Source organism: Pleurodeles waltl, chromosome 10 (genome assembly GCF_031143425.1).
Source record: "Pleurodeles waltl isolate 20211129_DDA chromosome 10, aPleWal1.hap1.20221129, whole genome shotgun sequence".
In the NCBI taxonomy this organism is placed as follows: Eukaryota; Metazoa; Chordata; class Amphibia; order Caudata; family Salamandridae; genus Pleurodeles; species Pleurodeles waltl.
In genome coordinates, this window is record NC_090449.1 from 639,283,060 (window position 1) to 639,310,908 (window position 27,849).

Genomic DNA, 27,849 nt, shown 5'->3' on the forward strand with positions numbered 1-27,849 from the left:
TGCAGATTTCGAGGCAGGCAGGGATTGATTATGTGGAGCATGTTAACATGGATCCAGGCTGTTAATACATTTTTACTTGATGTGAACCATGAAGAGAAGGAGTGTTTAATGAGAATGCACAGAGATTTAGGTGCATACTGTATTTATGAGCCCCTAGCGCCACCTTGCGCCACATTTGTGGCATTTATTTCTACGCAAATGTGGCTTAAGGTGGCATTTCTCACACGCCATATTTACAAAGTGGTGCAATGCTTGCATTGCGCCACTTTATAAACCCATGCGCCACAATATGCCTTCACCAGGCATAATGTAAGCAGGGGGCATTCCCCCATTAGGGTGACTGAAAACTTGCTGCAAAGAAATCTATAAGATTTCCTTGCACCATTTATTTTGGCACTTTTAACGCCTGCTCAGAGCAGGCGTCAGAAGGGGGCTTCAATTATTTGAAATCAGGAATTATGTACTCTGCAGGAGTAGCACCAACATTTTGGCGCTACTCCTGCAGAGTACATCAATAGCGTCACTTAGAATGATGCTATTGCCCCCCGCCCTGCACCATCATGCGCTGTATTTTAAATATGGTGCAGACATTGTGGCAGTGGGGGGTTGTGAGGGGCACAAGGAAAGTGGTGCTGCACTTGTGCAGCACCACTTTCCATAAATCTTCCCCTTAGTATTAAAAGAAAAACTGGGAGAGAATTCCCCTATTTTGATTTTATGGAACACTCTTTGATAGTGCAGGAACCTCTGGCACTAGTATAACCTCAGAATTTGTTGGGTTTTCTTTAAGATACACTGTGCACATCCTGGTTTCTATGGTATCCAAAGATAATCTGAATACAGAGTGTAAGAAATTGGGCTACTGGTGGGGGGGTGCAACCCTTCTAAAGCAACGACCACAGTCCTTGTCAGGATGAACCACAAAAGTCACTAAATTAAACTGCACTTAACCTTCTAGTAGCTTGGCACAAAAGCAGCCAGGCTTAACTTAGAGGCACTGCATAAATTACTTATGCAGCACACAAACAATAATAAAGTGACAACACAAGAAAAATATCAAACCAATTTAGAAAAAATAGAGAGCATTTTAATAAGTAAAATGACACCAAAGAGCATTAAATCCAATCAGCAGAGCCGGAGTTATGAATTTTAAAGTTTTTAGTAAAAAAGAGCACCTAAAAGTTTAAAGCGCCAAGTACAGGTATCTGATCGTGCAAGATAAGTGCAACGTTTAAGTCGACCACAATGGGACGACGTTCAGATACACAAAGTAGATTGGGCATGGTCTCAGCTAACATTCGGACTTATAAGAAATATTGAGGAAAAATTCCTGAGAAGGTTAAGTTAGCAGGACAAGGCAAACCGCAGTGTGCGAGGAGGAGGCATTGTTATCAGGGAGACGCTGGACGGAGTTGCTGTGAAAATTTCTGCCTTTGGACTTTGCCACTTTTTTGGAAGTCGAAAATCTGCAGCTGGACAAAACTGCAAGCTGTAGTCAACAAGGGCTCTACGAGACCAGATACCTTCGACATGAGGTCCCACGGAACAGGATTTGTTGCTGAGGAGAAGAATGTAGCACGAGCTACCACAGAGTCATGCCAACCGGTGATGTACTTAGGGTGGGTTGGTGAGCAGGTAGGTCCCAGTCGCTTCTTAGGGCACATTTTGGTGATTTTTGTTTTCAAGTCCCAAATTTTAGGGTTAGGTAGGGCCGGCACCTCTTACACCACAACCAAGGGTTCAGGACCTGGGGGGCACTTGTGGGGTTAGGACTCCAGCAGAGGGCAGGTGCAGGGTTCAAGGTCTCTGGAGGTAATGTTCCTGTTGCTCACACAGTAGACCAGTGAACTACCCCTTGGAGTCAGTCTGGTAGTCTTTTGGAGAACACAGCAAGGCTCAAATAGCAGGGCAGTACTCTGGTAGCAGCAGGGCAGTCCTCTAATGTGTAAGACATGTTTTAAAGTGTCACATTAATGAATGGCAAAATGAGTGCTGCATGCCCACTAATAGCATTTACTTTACAGGTCCTGGGTAAATGTAGTACCATATATTATAAACTTAGAGGTAAAATAAATGTGCCAATCAGTTGTAGGTCAATTTTACCATGTTTTAGGGAGAGAGTACAAACACTTTAGGATTGGTTAGCAGTGGTAAAGTGCACATAGTCCTCATGCAAATAAAAAATAATTTCAGAAATCAGGAGGGGTGAAGGCAAAATGTTTGGGGGAATCCAAAACCAAGGATGTCAGGTCTAGCAAAGAGATATTATCTGTCAATGCCACTTTAAGGTATACTTGAGTGTTCCCAGAGTACTTATTGATAGGAATATATCGCTAGCTGATTAGAACTCACTGTTGATCATTGCACCCACTGTAAATCGTGGGTACGGATATAGGTTTTTGTTGAATCCAGTGAGCGGTGGGGCCTGGATGATTCCATCTGTACAAATTGTTTTCAAAACCAAAGAGATGTGAGGTGAACCTATTTTAGATGGTGTTGATGGTGTCCATATGTGAATGGAGTGTCAAGTAAGGATCTGCTTCCTGACAAATCAAGAAGCATTAAGACACATGGTTCTCCTTTGAAGTCATAGACATTTATGTAGTTGTTACTATAAAGTGGCCAAACGTTGGTTTACAGAGTTGTAGGTGGTTGTGAAGATGCTGTCTCAGTAATGTTCTGTAGAAAGGAAATACATTATGGAGCTCTTCTCATATAAGATTTAGTTTACGGTGATTTGATCCATTTGCAGAGGAAGTTATATTCAAGAAGAGGTGTATTGATATTTTCCAGGGATGAATGTAAGGCCCCCAGGAGGTAGAACAGTAGTGATAAATGATAAAAGATAGCTGTCATTGTTTGATGTTGATTTAGATAGTGTAGATAGTGTGTGTGAGTGGTGTCAATAGTTGGTTTATCCAAGGTCTCAAGGAGTGCTCGGTTAAGGTATGTTGGAGTATGTAAGGATTTGCCATGTGTGTGGGAATGGTTAATGTTGAATATTTGAAAACAGTGTTCATTATGTTGATTGATTCGTGTTTTGAATGAGGGAGTGGGGTACGAGGTTGACGGGGTCATGTTTGTTCTCATTAAACCAGGCCTTACATTCATTGTTACACCAGAGGATGATTTCTGAGTAGCAGTTAGCCTTAGTGAAATAATGTTTTGTTTCAGGTGTGTGTTTTCTATTTTTAAGGTGGTGAAGGGAGCTAGTCATTTAGATTTCTGCCATATCGTTTGGAGTCTTTGGTAATTTACTTTGTTGGTATTTAGTTCCTGAATAGATGAAGGTGCAGAGCATTTACGTTTGATGTTTGATCTTTTTTAAGAGTGACTGAGTATGGATGTCTACCAAATTGGGGGAGTATTTTTACATGTGGATAGAAGTGTGTCATGATCAGAGGGAGTAAGATCAGTGTGTGGCTGAAAGGGGCTAAGGGGAAATTCTTAAATTAACATATGGTTATTAGAGATTGTTTAGGGTATTCATTGTGTGGAAGCCAAAGGTTAGCAATATAAATTGGGATTGCCAAGAGGCTGGATCAGTCCAGAGGAAGTGGGTATTTATTGATGGTTTCTGCAAATATGACATGGATGCCAAGGTCAACTGTTTTTGCCTGTGGTAATGTTGTTGGACTTGGCCCTTTCTGCAGGGTAATCCCCAAACTTTTTGCCTTCACCCTGAAACCATTTTTGTTGACTTTTAGGATTCTGTGCAGTTTATCATGGCTTACCAGTGCTAAAGTGATCATGCTGTCTCCTTAAAACATGGTAGAATTATTAGCTTATCCGTAATGGGCATATTTAATTTACTTGTAAGTCTCTGAGTTACCAGTGCCAATTTGGGCACCAAATGCTCTGAGCTGGACAAAGCTGGATTTTGAAGTCATGAAGGTCACTGATACAAGAAAATGTGGTAGCTACTCAGATGTCTAACCTCCTTGAGGACTCCTTCTCTCTTGATTCTTGGTAAGTGGGATTTCATTTGGGTGGTGCCCTTGAGTTTATTCTGGGCACACAACGCGATAAAATCAAACTCATCCTCACCCATGAAGACTAAGCACGAGTAACCCTGCCAGATGTCTCCACTGCATTTGACAGCTTGTATGGCAATGCATCTATCATATGCTGGGGAGAAATTAGGATACCACACACTGTGCTAAAGTGGCTACATTCATTTTTGGTAGGGTAATCTTAAACCCTTCTTCCTCTACCTTTCAGGTAAAACATGGTAACATTGGCTTATCCCCTACTGGCATATTTAATTTACTTATAAGTCCCTACTAAAGTGGCACTGCATGTACTCAAAGCCTGTAAATTAAATGCGACTAGTGTGCCTGCAGCATTGATTGTGCAACCCACTCAAGTAGCACTTTAAACATGTTGAGGGTCACGTGGAGCTCCTGTCATGCTCTGTGGCTGAGCTTTTCCGGCAGGTTCGTGCACATCCAAGCTCATGGCATAGAAAGTCATTGGCGCACCGCAGTGCGGGATTTTAGGAATACGGCTTTTGGGGGTTCCTGCTTATGAGGAATGCGAGGCCTGGCGACATGGATCAATGTGAGCTTTTGAGGTCTGAGTGTACTGGGCGTATAGCCATGGAAGAATTTCCATGAGGTGCTTTATTCCACCGGTTGAGCTGGCAGAGAAGAGGAGAAGAGATGATCGCTACTGACCAGCGAGTTATGGTTTGCTCGACTGATCTGATTGCTTTGATGTTGCTTGGTTTCCCTCGGACTTGTGAAGGGCTGCGCTACATTATGAGAGTGTTCTTCCTCCTCCTCGCACTAATTTGCTAGCAGTAAAACAACTTGCCTCTGACTCTTTATAACTTTGGTTCAACAATAGAAAGCACCAGTGAAGGGGGTGCAAATCGGCGTCTTGTGGCTGTGTGTAAGGTGTTAGGTGTTACACTGCTAGTGAAGGGGGAGAATAAAGGATTATAAAGGAAAAGAAAAAAATAATAAAAGAGAAAAGCAAACCTTTTGGGCAGCCGGCGGGGCTGGAATACTTCATAAATAAGGTTCTCTCAAACTCAGGAAACTGTGCTATACACTGGAGCGTCTGAATACAAAGACGTAATTGCGCAAAGCAGCAAGTAGCTCGGTATTTGGCACACTAAAGAGGTTGCTGCAAGTAGGCCCCTTCTGCATGTTTTCAGTGGAAAGAGCCAGCTAAGAGCCAGCTAAAGGTAGAGATGCACATCTATGTAGTTTTTCAATTTCTCTTTCTCTGCCTCCTCCAAACCCCTCGACTGCTAAGCAGAGTATATCACATATTACATCCATCTTAAGCAACCTCTATTGGTCTATGTAAATTCTCTTTCTCTCCATTTCTCTCCTAACTATAGCCAAGGAGATTCTTTTCAAGAGAAATAGCCTGTAAGAGCTTCATTCTAAGGAATTGATCTATATCAGCATGTCCCGCTCTTCTCATTAGGCTGTCAGCCACATTTATTACTGCACAGTGCGAGTTTTCAGCCTCAGGCATCGACATTTGAGCAGGAAACTGTGCACAGGATCCGTTACTAGCACTCTGCTCGGCACCTATCTCGGATACCCCCCTTGAGCTCAGTCAGGGGCCACATAGGGGTAGAAGCAGCCTTCCGAGCAGCAGTAGCCAGCTCCACAGGTGGAGTGCGGAACAGGAGCTGCAGCGGAAGCTGTCTGTGGGGCACAGGTGCGGCTTGCTGTGCTCTACCTCCCCTCTAGCGTCCCCATTTATAGCTCCTTTGCAGTTTCTTTGTGTCCACTTGGTGTTTACTATGGAGCGCATTACACGAGATGCAACATTCAAGACATGCACAGCTGGCAACGCACCAAAAGCCCTCAAACCCAAGAACTTGACTCCTGCAACAGGAAGACAAAGATCTGCTTCCGACAAAAAAGATCATCTAGAGACTTCCTCAAGAGATCCAACAATCCAACAGGGGTTTACCAGATTACAAACTTATCAACAACCCCTTGGACATCTCTTCTATCTAGCTCTTCATCGACATGGCAAGAACCAGCAACATCTCAGACGTTACAGATCACAAAATCCCCATTGCCGTATCCCAGTCTGAAAATGAGGAAATCCACCGTTAGTGAGCAGCCAAGATCTTCCGCACCAGGCTTGGATATTTTACTGCTTTCTGCTGCACCTTCTGCTGCTGCCGAACATCTCAAAGAGAAGCCCTTTGAGATGGGAAAGTTGCCCGAGCTCCCCAATTTCATTGTCCAGTCTTTTTTTGCACCTGCAAATGCTGCAGTTCAGGGGATGGCTTTTTGAGTAACACAGGAATTTCCCGGTTTGATATATCAGGTTTATAAAGAGCCACAGGCAGGATGGATAATAGTTAGTACACTAACCACGCGCCAGCGTATACACTTTCTGAGCTTTTATTGCCCTATTGAGGATGAAACAAGCTTTTTACTGGCTTTATATAATTTACTGATTACACTTCCCAGTCTCTTTATTATGGGAGTGGATTTGAATATCATACCTGATATTCAGATGGATACCTCACATAAAAACAAATGTCAGAACAAACCCAGAGCATCTCGCTTGCTGGCCAAACTTATTTATGTCTTGGAGCTGGTAGATACATGGAGGGCAGCCATACCCTTGGAATGGAATTTACCTGCTTTTCTAACAAGTATAATACAGCTTCTAGGATTGATTTTATACTAGTCTCTTTTTTATGGACAAGGTGGGGCTTGGTTATCCTCACTTATCCCTTTTCTGATCACTTGCCCCGGCCCCCTCAGGTTAGTGTGGGTATGCAAAAAGAGCAGGCAGAGCGCCCACAATTGAGTTTTGACAAGTCCCTACTGGCAGATGAGGGTTGGCTTGAGATCCTTAAAACTTCGGTCACCGAATTTCTGATCATTAATAAAGGGTCAGCCTCCCTATTTAATTTCTGGGAAGCCTGCAAACCCCATATAAGGGGCAACATGCTATCTCATAAATCCCATTTGATGAAACTAGCCTAAGAGAAAGCATCAAATCTTCAGCAGGAAATCGATCAAGCACTAAGGATATATAAGGCAACACATGATCCAGAGGCAGCTCTCAGACTTAAAGAGACCCAAAGTAATCTGAGGGATCTTTACATGTCCCTTGAAATAGTCAATCAGCACACAACTTTTCAGTGACAGTATGAAGAAAAGGAGCACGTGGGTAGATTTCTGGCTTGGTCTGTAAAAAAAAAAAAAGTCTGATAATAATCTTGTTAAGTCCATATTCGATGAGAACAGGGGCATACTCGTTACACGCATTCCAAAAATATTGTTTTTTTTTCCCACTATTCAAAACTTTATGCTTCCAAACTTATCTGGGACAGATATATTAATACTTAAACACACTTGATCTATTAGTCTTAGGCGAGGAATCAATCAATTAGTCGAGGTACGCGTCAAGGCTGTCCCCTTTCTCCTGTGCTTTTTGCACTTTTTATGTAACCTATTGCAGTCGCTGTTCGCCAAGATAGCTCTACACATCCTTCTCTTCCCCAAGCACCTAAATTTAAACTTTTGCCGATGATATGATTCTCTATCTCCTATCTGACCCCTAGAACATTGAAAGGGCCTTTGCAAAAATCAAGGTATATAGGCAAATAAAAAACCTTGCATACAGCTCGAAACTTTATTCTTAGTGGTCGAGGATGGTTGGTTAGCCCTATCCGATTTCAGGAAGTATTACAAGGCCGTTTTTATAGATTGGGCCATAACAGCCAATTCAGTGCCTCACCTTAACCATTGCCTTAAATGCATGTCAGCAGAAAGTAGCATTCAGCTTCCCCTTTTCCTTAAGATACCACGACTGCCCAAGCGTACGAGATATGAAGTGCCGATAGCAGTTCATGGCAGGGGCTTGCACTTTCATGAGAAATATCGAATCCCCAGTTTTCACCCAGCTTTTTTGCTTCGTGACTCTGGAATGCTAGGTCTAGAACTGAACCCAGTCTACATCAGAAAGTGGAAATAGGTGGGCTTCATTAGGTTTTCAGACTTTTAAGTAGGCGACCGAATTAAGACATGGGCTCAATGTCAAGCGGATGGGGTACATATTCCAGACAGCTGCTAACAATCGAGAAAATAACCTGCCCATCTAGTTCCCAGGCCTTCTATGGGAATCTGCGGGGCACAGGCAACTGGTATTGGATCTTGAGCTCTCAGTCTTCATCTGGAATTATTTCCTGTTTCTTGATGAAGGCCGAAAGTTCAACAGGATGTAAGACAGATCAACAGCTATGGAGAAACTATAATTTGTTGATCACACAAGGCACTAAAGGGTGCCAACTTAAAAAAATTGCATTCTATTAAAAATGGATGCTAAATTACACTCCAGCTCGATTAAGGGAAGCGTTTCCAGCCACGTCCGGTCTCTTTCCGCATTGTAGGGGCAACCAAGGGGATTGGCTGCACTTAAGCTTTACCTGTCCACAGCTTGTGGAATTCTGGGAAAAAATATTCCAGTGGATAAGCTCCATTGTCCTGGTCACCCTTAGCCCAGGCCCAGCAGGAGCACTGTTTGGTATCTCTAGCCATTTCGGTTTGTCAATCCTCTCGAAGCAAATTTTGTTTATCGCATCTCAGATTGCTAAATCATTCATTCTTCAAGCTTGGACGTCGCCAACACCACCATCTTAAGCAGCTTGAGAAGCCAAAATGAAAGCCGTACATTTTAAGGAACAACTATATGCAGAACACATTGGTGCAAAACGCAGGTTTATGGGCATCTGGGGGACAATTAGAGATCTACCTTCAGCATAGGAGGTTTCAGCATTTTTTAGCTTGAATAACAATGTGCTATCCTTCTCTAGCTAACCTCAATGAATGAATAATTCATTGTTTTGTAATTCAGCTATTTATCATCTTCCTAATATTCCGTTGTTTATGTACCTGCAAAAATTGAATAAATAAAAATAAAAAATAAAAAGTAGCACTTTCAACATTTCACAGGCCTGCTAATGTGGCCTGTGTGCACAGTTTTAAACTGCCATTCTGACTTCACAAAAAAAAAAAAAACCTTTGTCAAGCCCAAATCTTCCTTTTTAATACATAACCATTACCCCTATGGTAGGCTCTGGACAGCCAGAGCATAGGATGCAATGTATTATAAAAGTTCGACATGTACTTTAAGTTTTACATATCTGGTAGTGTAAAGCTCTTAAATTTGTTTTTCACTACTGCAAGGCCTACCTCTCCCAAAGGTTTGCATTGCAGTTACCGTAATATATTTAATGAGCTGCAATTTCCAGATGGGAGATGGTAACCTCCCATTTGGTGTCTTTGGTGTTGTAATGAAAACTCCTAAGTTATGGTGAAGTCGAATTTTAAATTGCAATTTAGAAAATGCAACTTTTAGAAAGTTTGCATTTTCATGCCTTAGCCAGTTAACAGATGGGCTTTATGTATTCTTCCTAGATAGCCACGCACAATAAGGAGCTTAGCTTTACCTGGATGGGCCATCACTGGCAGGATGAGAGGGAGGAGCTGAGCCCAGCCGCACTTGATTAGGCTGTATCCTGCCTCCACACAAAGGGTTATATATCTCCTGTAGTTAGTCTGGCACAAGGGCCAGGAAGGCAGGGCACCTGTGCACTTTAACCTCTAGAAGTGTCTCCCCCTTCCCACAGCTCGGTATAAATACTGGACCTCAGACACCAAGGCCCATATTTATACTTTTCTAGCGCCACATTTGCGTCACTTTTTGACGCAGAAACGGCGCAAACTTGCAAAATGCAATTGTATTGTGCAAATTTGTGCCGTTTTTTCGTCAAAAAGAGGCGCAAATGCGGCACTAAAAAAGTATAAATATGGGCCCAAATCTTTAATACACTTCTGGACTGCTGCCGTACTGTGCTGATCTGCTGCCTCCTGCCCTCATGCTTGGGTGAGGAGGACTTGGACCTGCATCTTTTGAACCCAGGATCTCAGAGTTTTATACCCCTATAGTAACCTGGAGCCGGGGAGGGGGGCAGGAAACCTGTGCTCTTCAAAGTGAAACCTCCAGAAACGTCACCCACCCCACTTCAAAGGAGGCAGCTGGTATAAGTACCCGGCTCTTCACTACACTTCTGGATCTGTGCAAGAGTCTGCCAGGAAGAAGGACTGATGTGCTCCTGAAAGAACTGCCACTCTGCTGGTCTGCTGCCCTTAAGGACTGCTGCATGCTGTGCTGGCCTACTGCCTCTTGCCTGGGTGAGAAGGACAGGACCTGCAACCCGTACCCAGGACCACCAAAGTGACTCTAAGGGCTAGTCAGTTGTAACCAGCACCTGGACTCTGCAGCAGTGAGTTCTACCTTGCCAAGTAGTGCCACCCCAGTCCTGGACCCTTGGAAGTGGGCCAGAAGGTGTTCTGCCAACCGATCTGTGGATCCAGCAGAACCGATGCATCTCCTCTACTGCGGGATGCAACCCGGAGCAGAAACGATGCATCGCATCGCCTCTGCTGTGAGATTTCCCCCAGCACAAGGACTTCGCATCACGTTCGCAGCCTGCCTCAGAACCACTGCTGCCATATGCAACCCCAACGCAGCCCTCACATTGCAAATCTCTTGTCAATGGCAGCCCCAACAACAACGCAGAAGCTTCTCACATCGCAGCCTTGCAGCTCCTCAGAACCGACATTATGTCTCAGCTATGAATTGCATCCTGGACACCGGAATTTGCATTGCAAGCCCAAGTGGGCAGCAGCCTCGATGATGATGCAGGACTTCACATCACAGCCTTGCAGTGCCTCAGAACAGAAGCATCACCTTAGCTGTTCAAAGCATCCTTGACGCAGAACCTCTCAATGCTCTGCAACTACAACTTAAGGTATTCTTGTTCATCGGGCCTAGCTGGGTCCATTGCAGTCAGCCTGAACTTGTGACTTTCTACCAGTCTGGTGCGACCAGATGTCCACAGTTGGCGCTTTGTGCTTTTTGGCACTATTTGTCACTTAAATCTTTAAAATTGAATATTTCAGTTCTACTGATTGGATTTTGTTCTTTTGGGTTGTTTTATTTATTAAATTCTGCTCTATGTTACTAAAGTTGTGTGCAATTTTCTTTGTGTGGTGTTTTCACTGTATTACTGTTTGAAGCCTGATGGCTGATTGTAGGAGCTGGACCTCTTTAAATCAATCAATCAATCACAGCATTGGCAAAGCGCAGCAATGTCACCACTAAGGGTATCTGGGCACTGAGGGTGCCATTTCTCCATTGAAAAGCCATTTCTTTAGTCTCCTTCTGAAGTCCGCTGGGGAGGTAGCTGTTTGGAGGTGGAGGGGCAGACTGTTTGGGGGCTTGGCTGCTGTATAGGAGAAGGAGCAGCCACTGCTGCACTGCAATGGATGTGGGGTGTGTGTGAGGTTTAGCGAGGCGAAGCATAGTTGTCTTGCTGGGGCGTGGAATCTCAGTTGATTGTTGTAGTAGGACAGTCTTACATTGTAGAGGGTCTTGTAATCGAGTGTGAGGATTTTGAATTTGCATTTCTTCTGGTCGGGGAGCCAGTGGAGGTTCCTGAGGTGTGTGGTGACACTTGAGTGCTTGGGGAGGTTAAGAAATAGTCTGGCTGTGGTGTCCTGTAAAGTCTGGAGTATTTTAAGGAGCTGGGAGCACCCTATGGCTTGGAGAGCATTGCCTTAGTTGAGGCTGCTGGTGACCAGGACCTTCATGACTGTCTTTCTGGTATTGGTAGTAATCCATTTGAAGATTCGGTGGAGCATACAGAAGATGTAAACCAGGAGGAGGCAACTGAGTTTACTTGTCGATTCATGGAGAGCTGGCAGTCGAGGATGATGGCAAGGTTTCGTGCGTGGTCTGATGCAGAGGTCATTGGTCAGAGTTCTGCTGGCCCCCACTATGGTCTCATATGTAGGTTTTCTTCCTGAAGATTGGGACTTTCATTTTGTCAGTGTTTCAATGCAGACGGCAACCTGTATTTCAAAGGTGGGGGTGGATATCTGCCTGCAGATGGATCTGGTAGTTCCTGGTCAACACTTTTAAAGGAGGTCCAGGGTGCATTCTTACTGTGCATCTCCTCTGAGTGTGCACAGTCAGTGCACCTTCTGACTGCTACTTTGCCTCTGCGCCCACATCTGCGGGGGCAGAGGCCAAGTGTTTTCTCATTTGCATGGAACCACGTCCCTTGTGATCTTGCAGTTGCAGACTGTCCACTGTTGTGATCCTTATCTGCGGCCTCGTCTATAATAGCAAAGTGACCCATGGTGTGCAAGAAGAGGGTGCAAACGCATATATGTTCATTGCACCCAGGGGCACTTACTGCAATAATGCCCAGATGTTCCCAGCTTTTATAGTGCATCTGTCACCATCTATTGGCATTTCCTTGCCAGTTGCCATATCATTAATAAAATATAGGAATACTTGCTTGTAAATTTATAAGTTGACTTTGAATCTGGAGTCTTTTCCTCTGAAAAGAAACTTGGGGACTGAGACATAATGACACCTCTGATCCTTCCATGAGTCAGGAAAGGTGGAGCCTCTCTAGAGAGAAGCCACTTCACAACCCGGCCGAGCTCCAACCCCATCTTCCAACACACCAAATTTTAAATGCAGGAATATTAAATGTATAAAGGGTGGGAGGTATCAAAATATATTCAAGACACATTTATCACTTTTGTTCAGCAGCAGGTCCTTTCACTGACATTTTCAAACACATGTAAATCTCTGAGCACTAGCATCCTGACAAAGGTTTGCATCCCAACTCTGTCGTCCCTTCTATGCATTTCCTCTACTCTTTATTTCCCTCTATTTTTCAAACCCTCTTCCTCTCTCTCAATCTTTGGTCTCCTATGTCCATCTTCTGGCTCTCTCACTGTCCCAGAAAATTGAAAAGGTACTTACTTACTATTTCCAGTCATATGTAAATCACTAAGCACATGGGTGCCACACTGTTAGACTTGGCAACCTTGGCTTGGCCTCCCCTAACTTTTTGCCTCTGTTTCCCAGGTTGTTGATGTGTTCAGGACTCTGTTTCTGCTGTTTTTGTTACTCTGGGCACTTTACCACTGATATCCAGTGTTAAAGTGAAAGTGCTCCTATGTACAATGTATGTGTAATTGGCTTTCCATGATTGGCATATTTGATTTACTGGTAAGTCCCTAGTGCAGTGCATTAGAGGTGGCCAGGGAAGGGGAATCAAATGCTGCTAGTGGGCCTGCAGCACTGGTTGTGTCACCCACATTAGTAGCTCTGTAAACATGGCTCAGACCTGCATCTGCAATGCCTGTGAGTGCAGCTTTAACTGCCACTTCGACTTGGCAAGTGTATCCACTTGCCAGGCCTAAACCTTCCCTCTTCTTACATGCAAGACACCCCTAAGATAGGCCCTAGGTAGCCACATGGGCAGGGTGCAGTGCATGTTTAAGGTAGGACATATACTAATGTGTTTTATATCTCCTGACAGTGAAAAACTGCCAAAATTGTTTTTCACTGGTGCAAGGCCTATCTCTCTCATAGATTAACATGCGGACTACCTTTAAACATGATTAAAGTATAGATTCCCTTTGGGAGCAGATAAACATGTGGAGTTTTGGGTCTCTGAACCCACAATTTAAAAATACATCTTTTAGGGCCATATGTATGAACACATTTTCCCATAGACACAGAATGAGTAAAAGCCTTTGATACATCTTGCCCTTAGTGAAGCTGGTTTTGTGATTGTGTGTTTGAAAATGCTGTTCTGTGACTCTGCCTGTTTGAGGATTTCCTGTCTGGGTCAGTTTGACAGTTGGGCTGTTTGCACCTCTCTCTAGACAGTGACACAAAGGGAGCTGTGGCATATCCTGATGAGCCATCTGTGCTAGGAGGGAGGGGAGGAGTGGTTCCTGGTGAGTGTCTGGGGCCTGGCCTGGGCAAAGAAGGATCTCACAAACAAGAGAGACTTTCATTTGAAGTAGGCCTAAACCCCTGAAAAGTAGATCACTTCTGTAATCAAGAGGAACCTCTGCCAAGGAGAACAGCTGAAGAGCTGAGGAGAAGTGCTGCCCTGACTGTGACTGTGCTTTGAGGGGCTATCCTGCATTTGCTGCTTCTGCCTGTGAAAGGGGACAAAGACTAGACTTTGTTGTGCATTCCTGCTTGTGAAGAAACTCCAATGGCTTGAACATAGCTTGCCTCCTGTTGTTGAAGTCTCAGGGCCATCAAATACTTTCCCTGCCAGCACCTGGACTCTCTGTTGAGACTACTGCCCTGCCAAGTGGTGCACTATGCAGTTCCTGGGCACTTGTAAGGTGAAGCTGGCAGACAAAGACTGAAACTCCACGCACAGCCCGCCATGCAGAGAAATTTTTGACGCACCTTCCGTGACACAGTGGATAAACACCGCGCCGGTGGCTTCGCAGTTTAAATCAACGCTCCACCTGCTTCGCGGCTGAGAGATCGATGCAACACGGCTTGAGAAACGACACGCAACACCTGATAACAGAGGCTGATAATGACGCAAACCCAACACAGCGCGGTTTTGTGATACCCCGCAACCAGATTTTCAATGCAACATCGATGGGTGCGGAAAAACAACACAAACACTGCCCTGACCCAAGGTGCCTGTCCGGATTGACACATCGCTCTCTTAGGGGAGAGGAGAAACAATGCATGCCGACCTGACCGGAAGAGGAACGATGCACGGTCTTGCTTGGGAGTGAAAAATCGACGCATCACTGGCCTTTTTTCCAATGCACACTCGACCGTGCAGTGTTATTTTAACGCTACCCAGGTACTCTTGTACGCTAACAATGTTCTCACTGTTTTCTAAAGGATTTAAGACTGTTATTCTTTGAAAATTCATAACTTGACTTGTTTATGTTAGATTGTTGTTGTTTTGGTCTTGTTTTGTTTAGATAAATATTCCCTATTTTTCTAAACCTGTGTTGTGTCATTTTGTTGTGTTTTCACTGAATTACTGTGTGTGTTGGTACAAATACTTTACACATTGCTTCCAAAGTTAAGCCTGCCTGCTCGTGCCAATCTACCAAGGGGGTGAGCGGGGGTTAACTGAGGGTGATTCTCCTTTACCCTGACTAGAGTGAGGGTCCTTGCTTGGACAGGGGGTAACCTGACTGCCAACCAAAGACCCCATTTCTAACACACACCAACAAAATATGTTTGCAATTTCTCTCTTTTTCTGTCTTTCTCTGCCTCTTTTCCTTTCTCTCCCTCTCACTTTCTCCCTCTTTTCTTTGCTCTCACCCTTACCATTCTGTCTCTTTTTCCTCTCTCACTATCCCTATCTTTTCTTTCTCGCCCCTCTTCAGGAATAAATCTTAGGGTTAGGTTTAGTGCTTCATTTGAGCAGATGGTTTCCGGTGCTTGGCACCAGCACTTGTCAACACTGGTACTTATGGCAGTCTGCCACATGGTGGTGGTGTTTTCTAACTTAGAGATGATCACAGCTGTTGTCTATTAATTCAATCAATATGCATTATTAACGACTAATACCTGACACCCAAACCAGTCTTAAAGAGTTGATGACCTGGAATAGTCTGAAGTGTCACACTTGTAGGGAGTGCGATGGTTAGTAGTTGTGTAGGTACCGTCATTTGCAGCGTTGGCTGGGGCAATGGGTAGTGCAAGCAGCAGTAGCCTCCTGATAAGGACCCTGTCACTTATTTTTTTATTTTTACAAATTAAGCACTGGTTGTACAGCTCCAGTAAATCACTGATGTCCAACAGTACAAGCATTCCATCCACTTTAGCGATCAGATGTGAAGTCTCATGGCAATGTCTGTTCAGCAGTATGGTGGCTCTATCCATCCATAATGCCCTCCCCATTAACCTACATTTCGTTGATCATTTAGTACCTGTTGATGAGTAGATCAGAAACACATATGTACATTAATGCATGCCCTGGAGCACATCCTGCCATGGCTCCCCCTAATTAATTCTGCTTGAGACCTGGAACATACTTGAATGGAATTGTTGAGGAACAAAATAATCCTTATAAAAGGAAAATTCTTCTATAACTGTGGCACCTTTTCAAGATGTAATTGTTGATTACGCCTGAAAATGTCAAAGTATGAAACATATTTGCCTAGTTTATGCCTGACATACAAAGTGTGAAATATGATTTAGAAGCCACTTTGAAAAGGCAGGATGGTAAAATGAAAGGAATTTAAATTTTGGAAGTGCTTATATGTATCATGGCAAATAATAGGTCTTTTGTAACTGCATGTTTCATTTTTAGAATTTATTGTAGGGAAATTGTGCTGAAAAACCGACCAGTTCTGACATTATTTGTAAAAATGTTGTTCCAGGAGAATACTCCTAATCCTCTCTGTTAATGCGTTAGCTTTGCTCACTCCTCTGTGATATACTGATGTGCAGTGAACACAGTTGTGCAAACACTTAAGACATGGCTTTTTCCATAAAAAACACAGTTTATACAAGGTGATGCCCTATGCCTTGTCATATTTGCTGCTTGCTTGTAATTATCCTTATAGTCCTTTTCAGCCTCATGAATATACCTGATCACATGCTGGTGCGACATACCTTGAGCACACTCTCTGGACAATACGCACAACATGACTACCGAGTAGTTCTGCAATGCCATAGTAGCATCATATTGTGCATTAAGATGCAGACTTAAGTAAAGTGGTGCCGCACCCAGTGCAGTGCCACTTTTCTTGCGCACCTTAGCGCCACCCTACTGCCAATATGGGTGTGCCGTATGGCACAGGGTAGGGAGCAATAGCATCAAACTTTTGATGCTATTGATGTACTGTTTAGGGTTAGCACCAACATTTTGGTGCTAACCCTGAACAGTACGTAGGGGTCCATTGTAACCAATGCTGTGCCCCCTTTTAATGCCTGCTCTGAGCAGGCGTTAAAAGTAGTCACAAAAAATGATGCACAAGAATCTCTTAATTTGACCAGCGCTAAAGTGCTTGTGCTCTCCCCTAAACATGGAAATATGGGCTCTTACCCAATTGACATATTTCATTTATTTATATGTCCCTAATAAAGTGCACTAGCTGTTCCTAGGCCCTGTAAATTAAGGGCTACGAGTGGGCTTCCACCACTGATTGTGCCACCCACCTAAGAAGCACCATGACCATGTCCCAGGCCTGCCATTGCAGGGCCTGTGTGAGGTTTTACTGCCACTTCGACTTTGAATTTAAAACTCTTTGTCAAGCCGTAAACTCTCCTTTTTCTGCACATGAGCCACGCCTAAGGTAGTCCCTAGGCAACCCATAGGGCAGGGTGCAGTGTTTATACAAGGCAGGGCATGTACTTTTAGAATTTAGCTGTCTGGCAGTGAAAAACTCCCAAAGTCGTTTTAACTAATGTGAGGCATACTCCTCTCACGGACTGGCATTGGGAATTCCTTAATATACTTTAAGCTGTAATCCTGATCATAAAGGAGTATCTACATTATGTTTCATATATTTGGACTGGTAAGGTAGGATTTAATCCACTTTTAGAAAGAAGACATTTATTACTGTCATGCGTGCCAATACACATCTGGATAAGAGAAAACTCCACTTTGTGCAATCCCCCCAGACAGCCACAAACTGTGGAAGGTTAGGTGTGACTGAGTTCCCATCTACACTCATCTTCATTTTGATGGCCCTTCCTGGGCTGGTAGGGAGGAACGGGCCTCACTACATTTCAAAGGGTTAGTGACCTGACCCCACACAAAAGATTGATAACCTCCCACAAATGGTTTGGCAGACAGGACTGGGTTGAAAGGGATACTTGGGCATTTTCAAACCATTCTTTGAAGTCTCCCCCAGTTCAAAGTCGTTTTTGGGTATAAGTATTGGGTCTGTGACCCACCAAAATCAGATACTTCTGGACCTGGTACCGAATCCCTGTCAGAAGAACTGCTGTGGTTCCCAAAGAACTCAACTGGACTGCTTTCCTGCAAGGACTGCTCTACTGTTTGTTGCCCTCCTGCCTGCTGCTCTCTGACCTGACTGAAAGGACCTTGCTTTCCCTCCAAGAGTGATCTCAAAGGGCTTGTTGGCTTGCCCCCTGCTCTCCCAAGGTCTCAGGGACATCAAAGACTGCTTTATTGCCTTTATCAGCTTCTCCCCTGGCCAAGTCTCCCTGCGAACATCAGCACCCTCTCTGGGAGATTCAAACTTGCTGTATGGTGACTGTCTGCATTGGGCTCAGCATGCTTTATTCAGCTGAGATCTTGCTGGTGGCCCGTCTAGCCCATAATTGCCTGTTCGCACACCTGAGGCGAGTGTGAACAGCTGACTTGATCCGAAAGCCAACTGGGTTTCTTGAATCGCCGAAGCTGAATGATCCACCCAATCAGAGTGGCCCCCTCTTTTAGCTGCGCTTGGTTGCCTAGGGACGCCGGGAAGCCAAAGCTTACTTCCAGTGCCAGGTGAAGGATCCAGAACAGAGCAGACGCTGCTCCTTCAGGGTCTGTAAACGATTCCGAAGATTTATGTCCAGAGATGCCAGAATCGTCACTTGGATGCCCTTTTGAGGTATCTTGAGGGTACACCTGACATGGGCGACCCTAGCCATGTGGCCATGCATGAAAGTATCCTCTGATGATTTGGGACCAGACGCGAGTGGTCCACACTTTCACCTGATTGAAGCACCACTTCTACCTTAACCCATTGAACAATGATACCTTATGATCTATTGATTGAAATGTTATTGTTTTGATTGAAACAGTGATACCTTGTGATCCATTGATCGGAATGTTAACTTTTGATTGAAAGCACCGCTTTTACCCGTCAGTTGTATGTTGGAACAATGCATTTCATTGCAACATATGCCATTACATCGCATGTGTTACAACGAGCATGCCATTAACAGGCATAACCTTCACCACGCATGTCTTTACAATGAATTACGTTGTAAAGGCATGTATGTTAAAAGCATATGCGTGGTAACGCTTTCCCACTACACTGCCCTGACTTCTAAATGTGGTTCCAAATGCGAACCCCCCCAGCCCTCAACCTAATAGAAAATACCCTACCCCTGCCCTAAGCTGTAAAACGTGACTCCAGCCGGATACCCTCCTCAGTCCCCGCCCTTCTGAAAACAACCCAACCCCTGCCCTATAACCGGACCCCAGCGTGACCCCACCTGTACCCCACCCGTCTAAAAACTATCCTGCCTTAAGCCCTAAAACTGGACTCCAACATGACCTCCCCTGGCACCCACCCTTCTAAAAACTACCCAACCCCTGGCCTAAGCCCTAAATTGGACCCGAGTATGCCCCCCCAGCCTCACCCTTCTAAAAACTACGCAACACCTGCCCTAAGCCCTAAAACCAGACCCTAGTGAAACACCATACCGGCTCCCAGCCCTTCTAAAAATACCCGTGCCCTGAACCCTAAACCAGTGCCCTTCTACCCCTGCCCTGAACCCCAAAACAGTATTCCTCACCGCCCAAGCCCTAAAATAGGTCCCCCTGGCCCAATCCCCCTTACCTCACTCCTGAAATGAAGAGTTAGCTCCTCTGAGGTGCGGCACAGGTCGTTTTGAGAAAACAGACGGATCTCTTTGTTTCTTTTATCAACACCGATAGCCTTTCCCACCATTACCATGCATAGACCTTGCCATGCATACCATTACAAGATAATTTGTTGTAATGGTATGCAAGGAACGCTATTTGTGGTAATGGCGCATGTGTTATAATGCATGTGTGGTAAAGGCTAGTCAGGGAAACAGCTGCGTTGTAATGGCTATTTCCCCCTTAATCCATTGAACATTGAAAACTTGTCACTTCTCGTTTGGAATGTTATTGTTTTCCTCTCCTGCCATATAGATAAATAATTTATATTTTTCTGAATCTTGTGTGGGGTCTTTTTATGGTATGTTCACTGTGTTACTGTATGAGTTATTGCACAAATACTTTACACATTGCCTTGTAAGATAAGCCTGCTTGCTCTGTGCCATGTTACCAGAGGGTGAGCACATGATAATTTAGGTTGTGTTGTGACTTACCATGACTAGGATTGTTGTCCTGACTTGGACAGGGTACATACCTCTGCCTACTAGAGACCCGGTTGCTAAAAGCTTGCATGTTGTTTCCTCCTCTGTATTGTGTGCTAACAAATTATCTTCCCTTGCAGGATTACGGGGGATACCTCAGCATGCTGCTTCTTACTAGTAATGGGGAAAATCCTATATTCACATGTGGCGCTGCCGTGTCTCCCATTGTAGATTTTAAATTATATGGTAAGTATTAAATTATATTTTCTCTCCATAAATGGACCATCAATGGTCTTGACTGCCCGAAAGTGCAATATTAATAACCTGAGTTGGCACAAGCTAATTGATGTGCATAATATGAAACAGAATTATGAAGAGGCCACAGTGTTGTTATGCATCAGCTAATGGCCAGTGAGCGTGTCCGTAAAATGTAAGATGATATTTGCTGGTGCAAGCAAAATGCACTGCAGCGCAATCAGTCATTTATCAACACCCTGAGTGATATCCCAATGCATGCACAACAAAGCACAGTGCAGTGCCTCTGCTTAGGTGCAATATGTCAAAAACAAGTGTAGCAGCATGCCTGAAATTCCTGTTTCCACCAAGAAACTCACATATCAATAATTCACTATGTAAACAACACCCTATCCCTTAAAATAAGGGTAAGTGTGGATGAAGAGAATTGCATAGTGCAGCACTGAATAATCTCAAGGTACTTCCGGTACTGTTACATATCAACATAGATTCTTGTGTATCTGTAACCAAACACATGACATTGTCAAGGTATATGTGTACCATTAGTGCCACAGATCTCAATATTTCATTAATACATGTTAGTGTCATCTACAGAATACCTGTAATACTCTCAACGTCACATGCTGTATCCTGTTGACATCTCCCATAACAGTATACTTGAAGGTAAATAGTGTATAAGAACCAGTATCACAAGAATATAAAATGTATGCCACAGGATAGTGTGTGAATATAGGGGCATATTTATACCATGTTTGTGCTGAATTGGCGTCATTTTTTTTACACTAATTCAGCGCAAACTTAACTCCATATTTATTTTTGGGCACTAAAGTCATTTTTTGCCTGTGGAAAACTACCTTGAGTCAATGAGTTGCAAGGTAGGCGTTGCCAGGCTAAAAATGACTCAAAGGCCCTAGCGCCCCATTTATTCTCCCGTGCAAAAATGGTGCAAGGGAGGGAGGCAGGCCTAAATAATGGCGTTAAGCTTGCTGCCCCTTAAGCCCCTCTTGTGCGCTCTGCTTGTAGTATAATGTATTTTAATATTATGTGCCAGCGTGATTGTTGGGAAATCTGAAGCTCGCACTAGTGACCAAGCTACACCCCTGAGTACCTGTCCAAGCAAAATGGAATTGTTATTTAAATGACACCCTCAACAATATTCATTTAGGCGTTTAAGAAGTAAATAAGCATTATCCAAGTAAGTCAGTAGTAATTCCGAAACAGTGTCAATATATAAATATATATTTACACACATATATATATATATATAGATAAGAAAAATCCAGGTGCCGTCTCCGGTACCTGGAAAAACACACTCCACAGGCTTGCAATTAGTGATAAAAAAGTTTAATGGGCACTTTTTTATCACTATTTGCAAGCCTGTGGAGTGCGTTTTTCCAGGTACCGGAGACGGTGGCACCTGGATTTTTCTTATCTATTTATAGACCGGTGGCCGCCTTCCGCTCTATGCACTGACCCCGATAGTGTGGAAGTAGCAGGGAAATGTTGGCAAATGTATATATATATATATATATATATATATATATATATATATATATATATATATATATATATATAAAATAATAATTTGTGGCCTAGAAATAACTATTAATATGCTTGCAATTATTCTCAATTCAATATATGTTGATGGGCACTTTTAATGGTGGAGATTTTGTGGTACAGAAATGGTAGAAAATAGATAATCATCCTCCTCCTCCCTCTCTGGTAAAGACATGACTTACACTGTGGTGCACAACTTAGACCCCCAATCACACATGCTATACCTCAGAAACTCCATCACTACCCTAGAGCAGAGGCAATGGCCCACACTATCCCCAGAAACAGGACATTCCAAAGACCGCTGATTATCTTAATCTGTCTCCACTCCCCATCCTACATTTCCCAAATACCCAAGCCTCAGTCATCACTCACAACTGTTACAGAGTCTAAGGCCATCCTGCCTTATCTGTCATTAGACCCCCAACACCCCCGCCTGCTGCTATGGATTTATTTATTCTGTAATGGATATAATTATGTTAGGACTCAAACGCTGATATGAGCGACAGTCCAACGCTGCAATTGAGCCATCATAAACCATTATACCAGGAAGCCTGAGTTACATAAAAATAACTTTCTCTGGAATATCCCAGGTGAGTATCCTATTACCCTAGTATTCCTACAAGAATTTTCTTTGGTGTATCTTGGTTTGCCTGTGCTTCACATGATCCACTCGTAAGGTGTGTTTCTGAGTGAAAATATAAATCACAGATATTATTGATGCAGACATGTAAACATTTTCACATTATTTTATTAAATATACTGAAAACTCTATTTAATTTGAGACAGTCTGGAGCCAATACATTGAATCGACAGCAACTGTTGCCTGCTACAAGTATATCTCAGTAATCCAATTATAGTTTATTACTAACCACTGACTTCTCAAAAATAATATGTCACACATTTCAGCGATTTCTGTAAAAAGACTTCAAGCAACACTCAAGTAAACCGTACACTATGGATACTCCTTCTCATTCACTGAGTTACTGTGAGAAACTGGGGCTGATTGCAGAGGCCCCCTAACTTTTTGCCCCCATTTTCCACTTTATGCTGGTGTTTTCCTGACTCTGATGGTGCCCTGGGTACTGCTAACCAGTCCCAGGGCCTGTGCTCTGTGTAAAATGGATATGCAAATTAGGCTAATTATAATTGGCTAAGTTAACCTACCTATAAGTCCCTAGTATATGGTAGGGCATGTAGGTTTAGGGACCACAGCATAGGTGGTGCACACCTAGGTGCATTGCTGAGGTGCCCAGTGTCATTTTAAAAGCAAGCCTGCCTTGCTGGCTGCTTTTAAATTAAAGTTATATGCAAATTCGACTTTGGAATTAAAGGTACTTCCAAAGTCTTAAATTACCTTATTTTTACATATAAGTCACCCCTAAGGTGTGCCCTATGTGCCCCTAGGGCTGGGTGCCATGTAACTATAAGCAGGGACTTTATAAAAATAGATTTATAAGCCCTGGTGAGGTAAAAACAGCCAAATTCGTTTTTCCCTCATTGAAGTAAATGGCCTTCATAGGCTAGAATGGGCAGACTTTATTTTAAATTTTAAAGTCTCCTTAAATGTTACATACCAAGAATTTGGTATCAAATTGATTGTTATAATAAATCCCACAACTTCCAGTTGTTGGATTTAATATAACTAGTGCAGGTAAAAAGTTTAGACTTTACCTAAAAAGTTGCCAATTTCAGCTCTGCATTGTTTTTGCTGCTGTGCTCTGATTGGCCAGCCTGCAGCAGCTTCTGCCAGGCTACTTTAATGAGGTGTGAAGTGGCCTGACTTCACACAAAGGAATGTGCTTGGGGGAGAGAATCTCCCCTCAGCAGATGGGGAAGCAGGAAGGGGGAGGGCTGCCAAACTGGTCTTCAAAGGCAGAGAAGGACATCTGGAGCACCCAGCAACACCCCCACATCCTGCAACCCCAGACAGCTAGGTGCCCCCTTGATTAGATTAGGAGAGGGCAGGAGAGGGGTGTGTTTATGATTTTTAGCCACACCAGTGGGTGGGCTCAGCCAGATCTCTCCTCCAAAAATCAGATTCATCCATTTTGGATTTTTAGAGACTATTGCCTTCTGGGATGGATTTTTGCCACACTTCCCAGGAAGTGGTCATCACAGGGGGACGACCCTGTCCCTGATTGGAGGACCAGGGCCCCCCTGCTTTTCACCCAGGAGCAAGGATAAAACTGGCAGACCTGCACCCACGCCTCAGATCCCCACCAAATTTCAAGAAGAAAGAACTACAAGGAGAAGAAGGACTGCCCTGCTGGACCCCTGGCCTGCACCTGGACCCTGCACTCAGAAAGACTGCACCAGCTGCACACTTGGGCTTCACCACAAGAAGGACTTTGCCTGGCTTCCACTGGTTCAAGGAGGGACTCCCTGTTTGCTACAGGTGAAAAATTGCTATCCAGAGTCCCCTGCACCAACTCCTGAAAAAGTGACCAGCTGACCACTGTCCAGTGGCCAAAAAGGAGTTTGCGCCAGGTGCACTCTGGGAGTTGAAGTCCGCACTTCCCAAGGACCATCACAGAACTTCTGGACCCTTGGGGTGAGCTGTGGACCCCAAAAGAACCTTAAAAGAACATCTGGGTGAAGCCCCAGAAGTTTGGAAAAGATTGGAGAAATTTTAGAAAAAAGCTCCATAAAGTGACCGACTCGACGCGGAAATTCTAGCCGGCTTGCCTCAACCGCGACCCGGCCTGACTTCGTGGTTCGTCCCGGTCAAGAAAAACATCCGAAAAAGAGACTAAGTCCGAACGTAAAAAGTTGACCGGGACCTTCCAGCCATCGTATCCGAGAAGGGCTCCACGGACGTCGGATCAAGATCCAGGTTTACCCCGGTCGAAGGATTTTCATCTCGAAAAAACGACTAAGTCCGAAGGTAGAAATCACCACCGAGGAAACCGACTTCGCGTATCCGGACAAGGGCTCCAGGAGGTCGGATCCAACTGGCAGGTTCGTCCCGGTGAAGAAAAACTTCAAAATAAAGACTAAGTCAGAAGGTAACTTTTTAACCGAGGCTTCCCGCGACCTGTAGCCGAGCAGGGCTCCATCGCGGTCGGCCTGAAAGTTTGACTTTGTCCCGGTCCTGGTGCAACCAGATGACCCGATTGGCGCTTTTTGTTTCTATGCGCTAGAAAATAATAATACTTTAAAAATTCATATCTCCGGTTCCCCTGAACCGATTTTAATCGTTTTTGTGTCATTTTAAAGATAAAAATATAAGCTATTTTTATAAATTGGTTTTGGATTTTTAAACTGTTTCCTGTGTTTTGTTTAATTACTGTTGTGTGATATTTGAATGCTTTACACTTTGTCTCCTAAGTTAAGCCTTGACGCTCGATGCCAAGCTACCAAGGGTAGAGCTGGGATTAATTTACTGAGACCTAACTGTACTTTTGTGGAGGTTTGTGGCTTGTTGCTAGGTGTAGGTACCTACCTGCCCTACCAATAACCCATTTTCCAACAGTTACACATTTTGATATAATAAACCAGAGGCCGAAGTAAGCAGAAACTATGTGGTTTTAAATAGTTCCTCTGCTTTAATCAACCATTTTACTGTATAACAATTCCTCCTCAGTGAGTGAAAGGCTGCCTATTTGTAGCTGATTTGAGTCATTGTATTTGATCCTCTAGTTTAGCTAAGCATCCTCCTTTTGAGCTATGTGGGATATAAAATGTAATCTGTTTCAACCAAAAAGAACAAAATAAGAAAACAAACAAACTAAATTCAGAATTTAGAATTAGACAGAAGAGTGTATTGAGTATTGGTACTGTTATACCAAACCAATGAAGGAAATAAACCTTAAAAGTGGGCAATGAAGGATCTGGTCAAATATTATAATTTATAAAGACCTATCTACATAATCTAGAGAAATGGGAAGGACAATGGGGCTTTCAAGCTTGCGTGGTCTGGCAATAGACCAAAAACATCGCTTACAGGCAAAAGGTATGTGGTGCAACTAGATGTGACCAAAAGGACCTCATGGAAATATTTCTGCATACAGTGTAATGAGAAAGTTTCCAAGAACTAAGAAAAAAAAATATTTAAATTAAGCTACATATGGAAGACATCTGATCAGGTAAAAGTGATTATATACTTGGCTATATTTCAATAGTATATAGATCAACCTGGTGAAGATCAGAAAACAACAGATAAAGGCCTCCTTCTGGCATATTTTAATCCAAATGCATGCATCCACCAGGTATGTTGTTTACGCCTCAACCAGAGAATGTTTTCCAATTCTAGAGACAGCTCAGAGTGTATCTAACAAGATGGGGAAAAGTCCACACCTACATTTTCATTAAGTGAGCTAAGAAGGCATAACATTTTATAATCCAGGAGAAAGGAGCAGAACAGCAAATATACAACAGTTTCAGTGCTTCATGGATTGAGATACAGAAGAGGTCCGCATATTCCATGATAGAGGGAACACAAGCCCACATTAATTTCGCCTAACAATGAGTGGTAAATTCTTGCTGCTGTCTTCTAGAAAAGATCCCGAGATGGCAATCAATACCAAAGTTGAAATAACAACAAGAAGAGGAACATATCTTCAGTGTAAAAGCTAAATACGATTTGAGGTCTTGCATGGTAACTATGTGGTTACAGTAGGCATGAAATTAGGCAGATCAGATGGACCGAGAAGTTCTAACCTGTCATCAATATTGACTTATTTATAACTATGTCAATGTTTTTGTCCATTTTGATAATCCTTTTATGGTAATTGTGTTTTCCTTACTTATGTTAAAGCACTTACTATATTGTAGATGTTGTCTTCATCATCGCACACGTTAAGAATCCCTAGGCGGGCCACTGAGAGTGCATCATTCAATAAAGCCAGGATAAGTCACTCATTTAATGCATGCCACAGCTAACACCTTGCATTGTTTTCTTTTGTAGCTTCTGCATTTTCCGAAAGATATTTGGGGTTACATGCAGTTGACAGCAGAGCTTACGAGGTATGTCTTTCTAATTTAATTTTTAATTAATTTTAATTGCATGTTTGTCAATGCTTTACATTTATAATAAGGCAAGCCTGAAAATGATCAGAAGTGTCGTGTATTTAGTTGCTTGGATCAAAATTATGCTTTATGGAACTTGCGTTCACATCTTGCTACATGGCAGTATAACCTAAATTACTGAGTTGTACAGCAAGTACTTGTTGAGGATATTGACGATCTAACTGCTGACCCACTGCTAGTTTAGCATGGATGAGTGAAAGAAGGATTGGAAACTCTTGACTGTAGTCTGGAAGTACTGTCACTTTAACACCATCTATATGCAGCACATTCACACATATGCTTCAGAAATGTGTGCTGGTGTTGTATCTATTTCATTTATCACAGTAGTCACAGCAAACCATTTCCATTAATATATAGTATTGAGTGTACCTGTTTATAAAAGTTGGCCAACCTGAGGGGTGCATTTAAGAGCCTCCCGCGCCAATGGAGCGTCACTTTTATTGACGCTCCGGTGGCGCTATGCACTACACCGTATTTACAAGGTGGCATTAAGCCACTTTTTGTGGCTTAAGGCCACCTTGTAAATAAGGAGCTTCACATGCAGCACTGGAAGGGACGTGCAATGAGTGTTGTTGTGGGTGTGCCACAGCAACACCCATTGCATTTTGACACTGCCCCAGGTTTATGAGTTTTCGTAAACCTGAGGCAGCGCCAAAATCTAATGCTACCCCGGGGGTGGCATTAGCAGGGCAAACGAGGAGAAATGCTTTCATTTGCTCTTTTGTGTGCAGCACACACAAAAAAGTGAATCGCAATTTATGATTGTTTTGTGCAGAAAGATGTTCCTTCCTGCACAAAATCAATCTCCCTCTCAATGCTGCCATTTTTGCACAATGATGCAAATGTTGCTGTGTTGGTGCATGGCAGCAAATTCAGCACTGGTGCAGGGGGAAACACAGGAGTGCATCGTATTCTATTAAATACGGTGCACCCATGCGTTGTGAAAATGAAGGTGTGCGACACTGTCAAATTTTGCGCAGTGACGCGCACCATCATTTTCCCTTAAATCTGGCCCTAAGTGTGACGTTCCAAAGATATCATAATAGGTGAGTTTGGTGCAGAAAGTAACACAAACAATTGTATTGCCAGTTGTTTTCACAAAGAACTGCTTGG

General features: G+C 43.5%; 1 protein-coding gene across 3 annotated transcripts in view; it reads left to right on the forward strand.

Annotated features, from left to right (window-relative positions):
* Positions 1-27,849, forward strand: part of DPP6 (dipeptidyl peptidase like 6) — a 1,951,083-nt gene that overhangs the window by 1,904,870 nt on the left and 18,364 nt on the right. For all 3 annotated transcript variants that reach the window (XM_069211130.1, XM_069211129.1, XM_069211131.1), the window contains exons 22-23: positions 20,037-20,142; positions 26,615-26,673. In XM_069211130.1, coding sequence (XP_069067231.1) covers positions 20,037-20,142; positions 26,615-26,673 — 165 coding nt within the window. The remainder of the gene's footprint in view (positions 1-20,036; positions 20,143-26,614; positions 26,674-27,849) is intronic.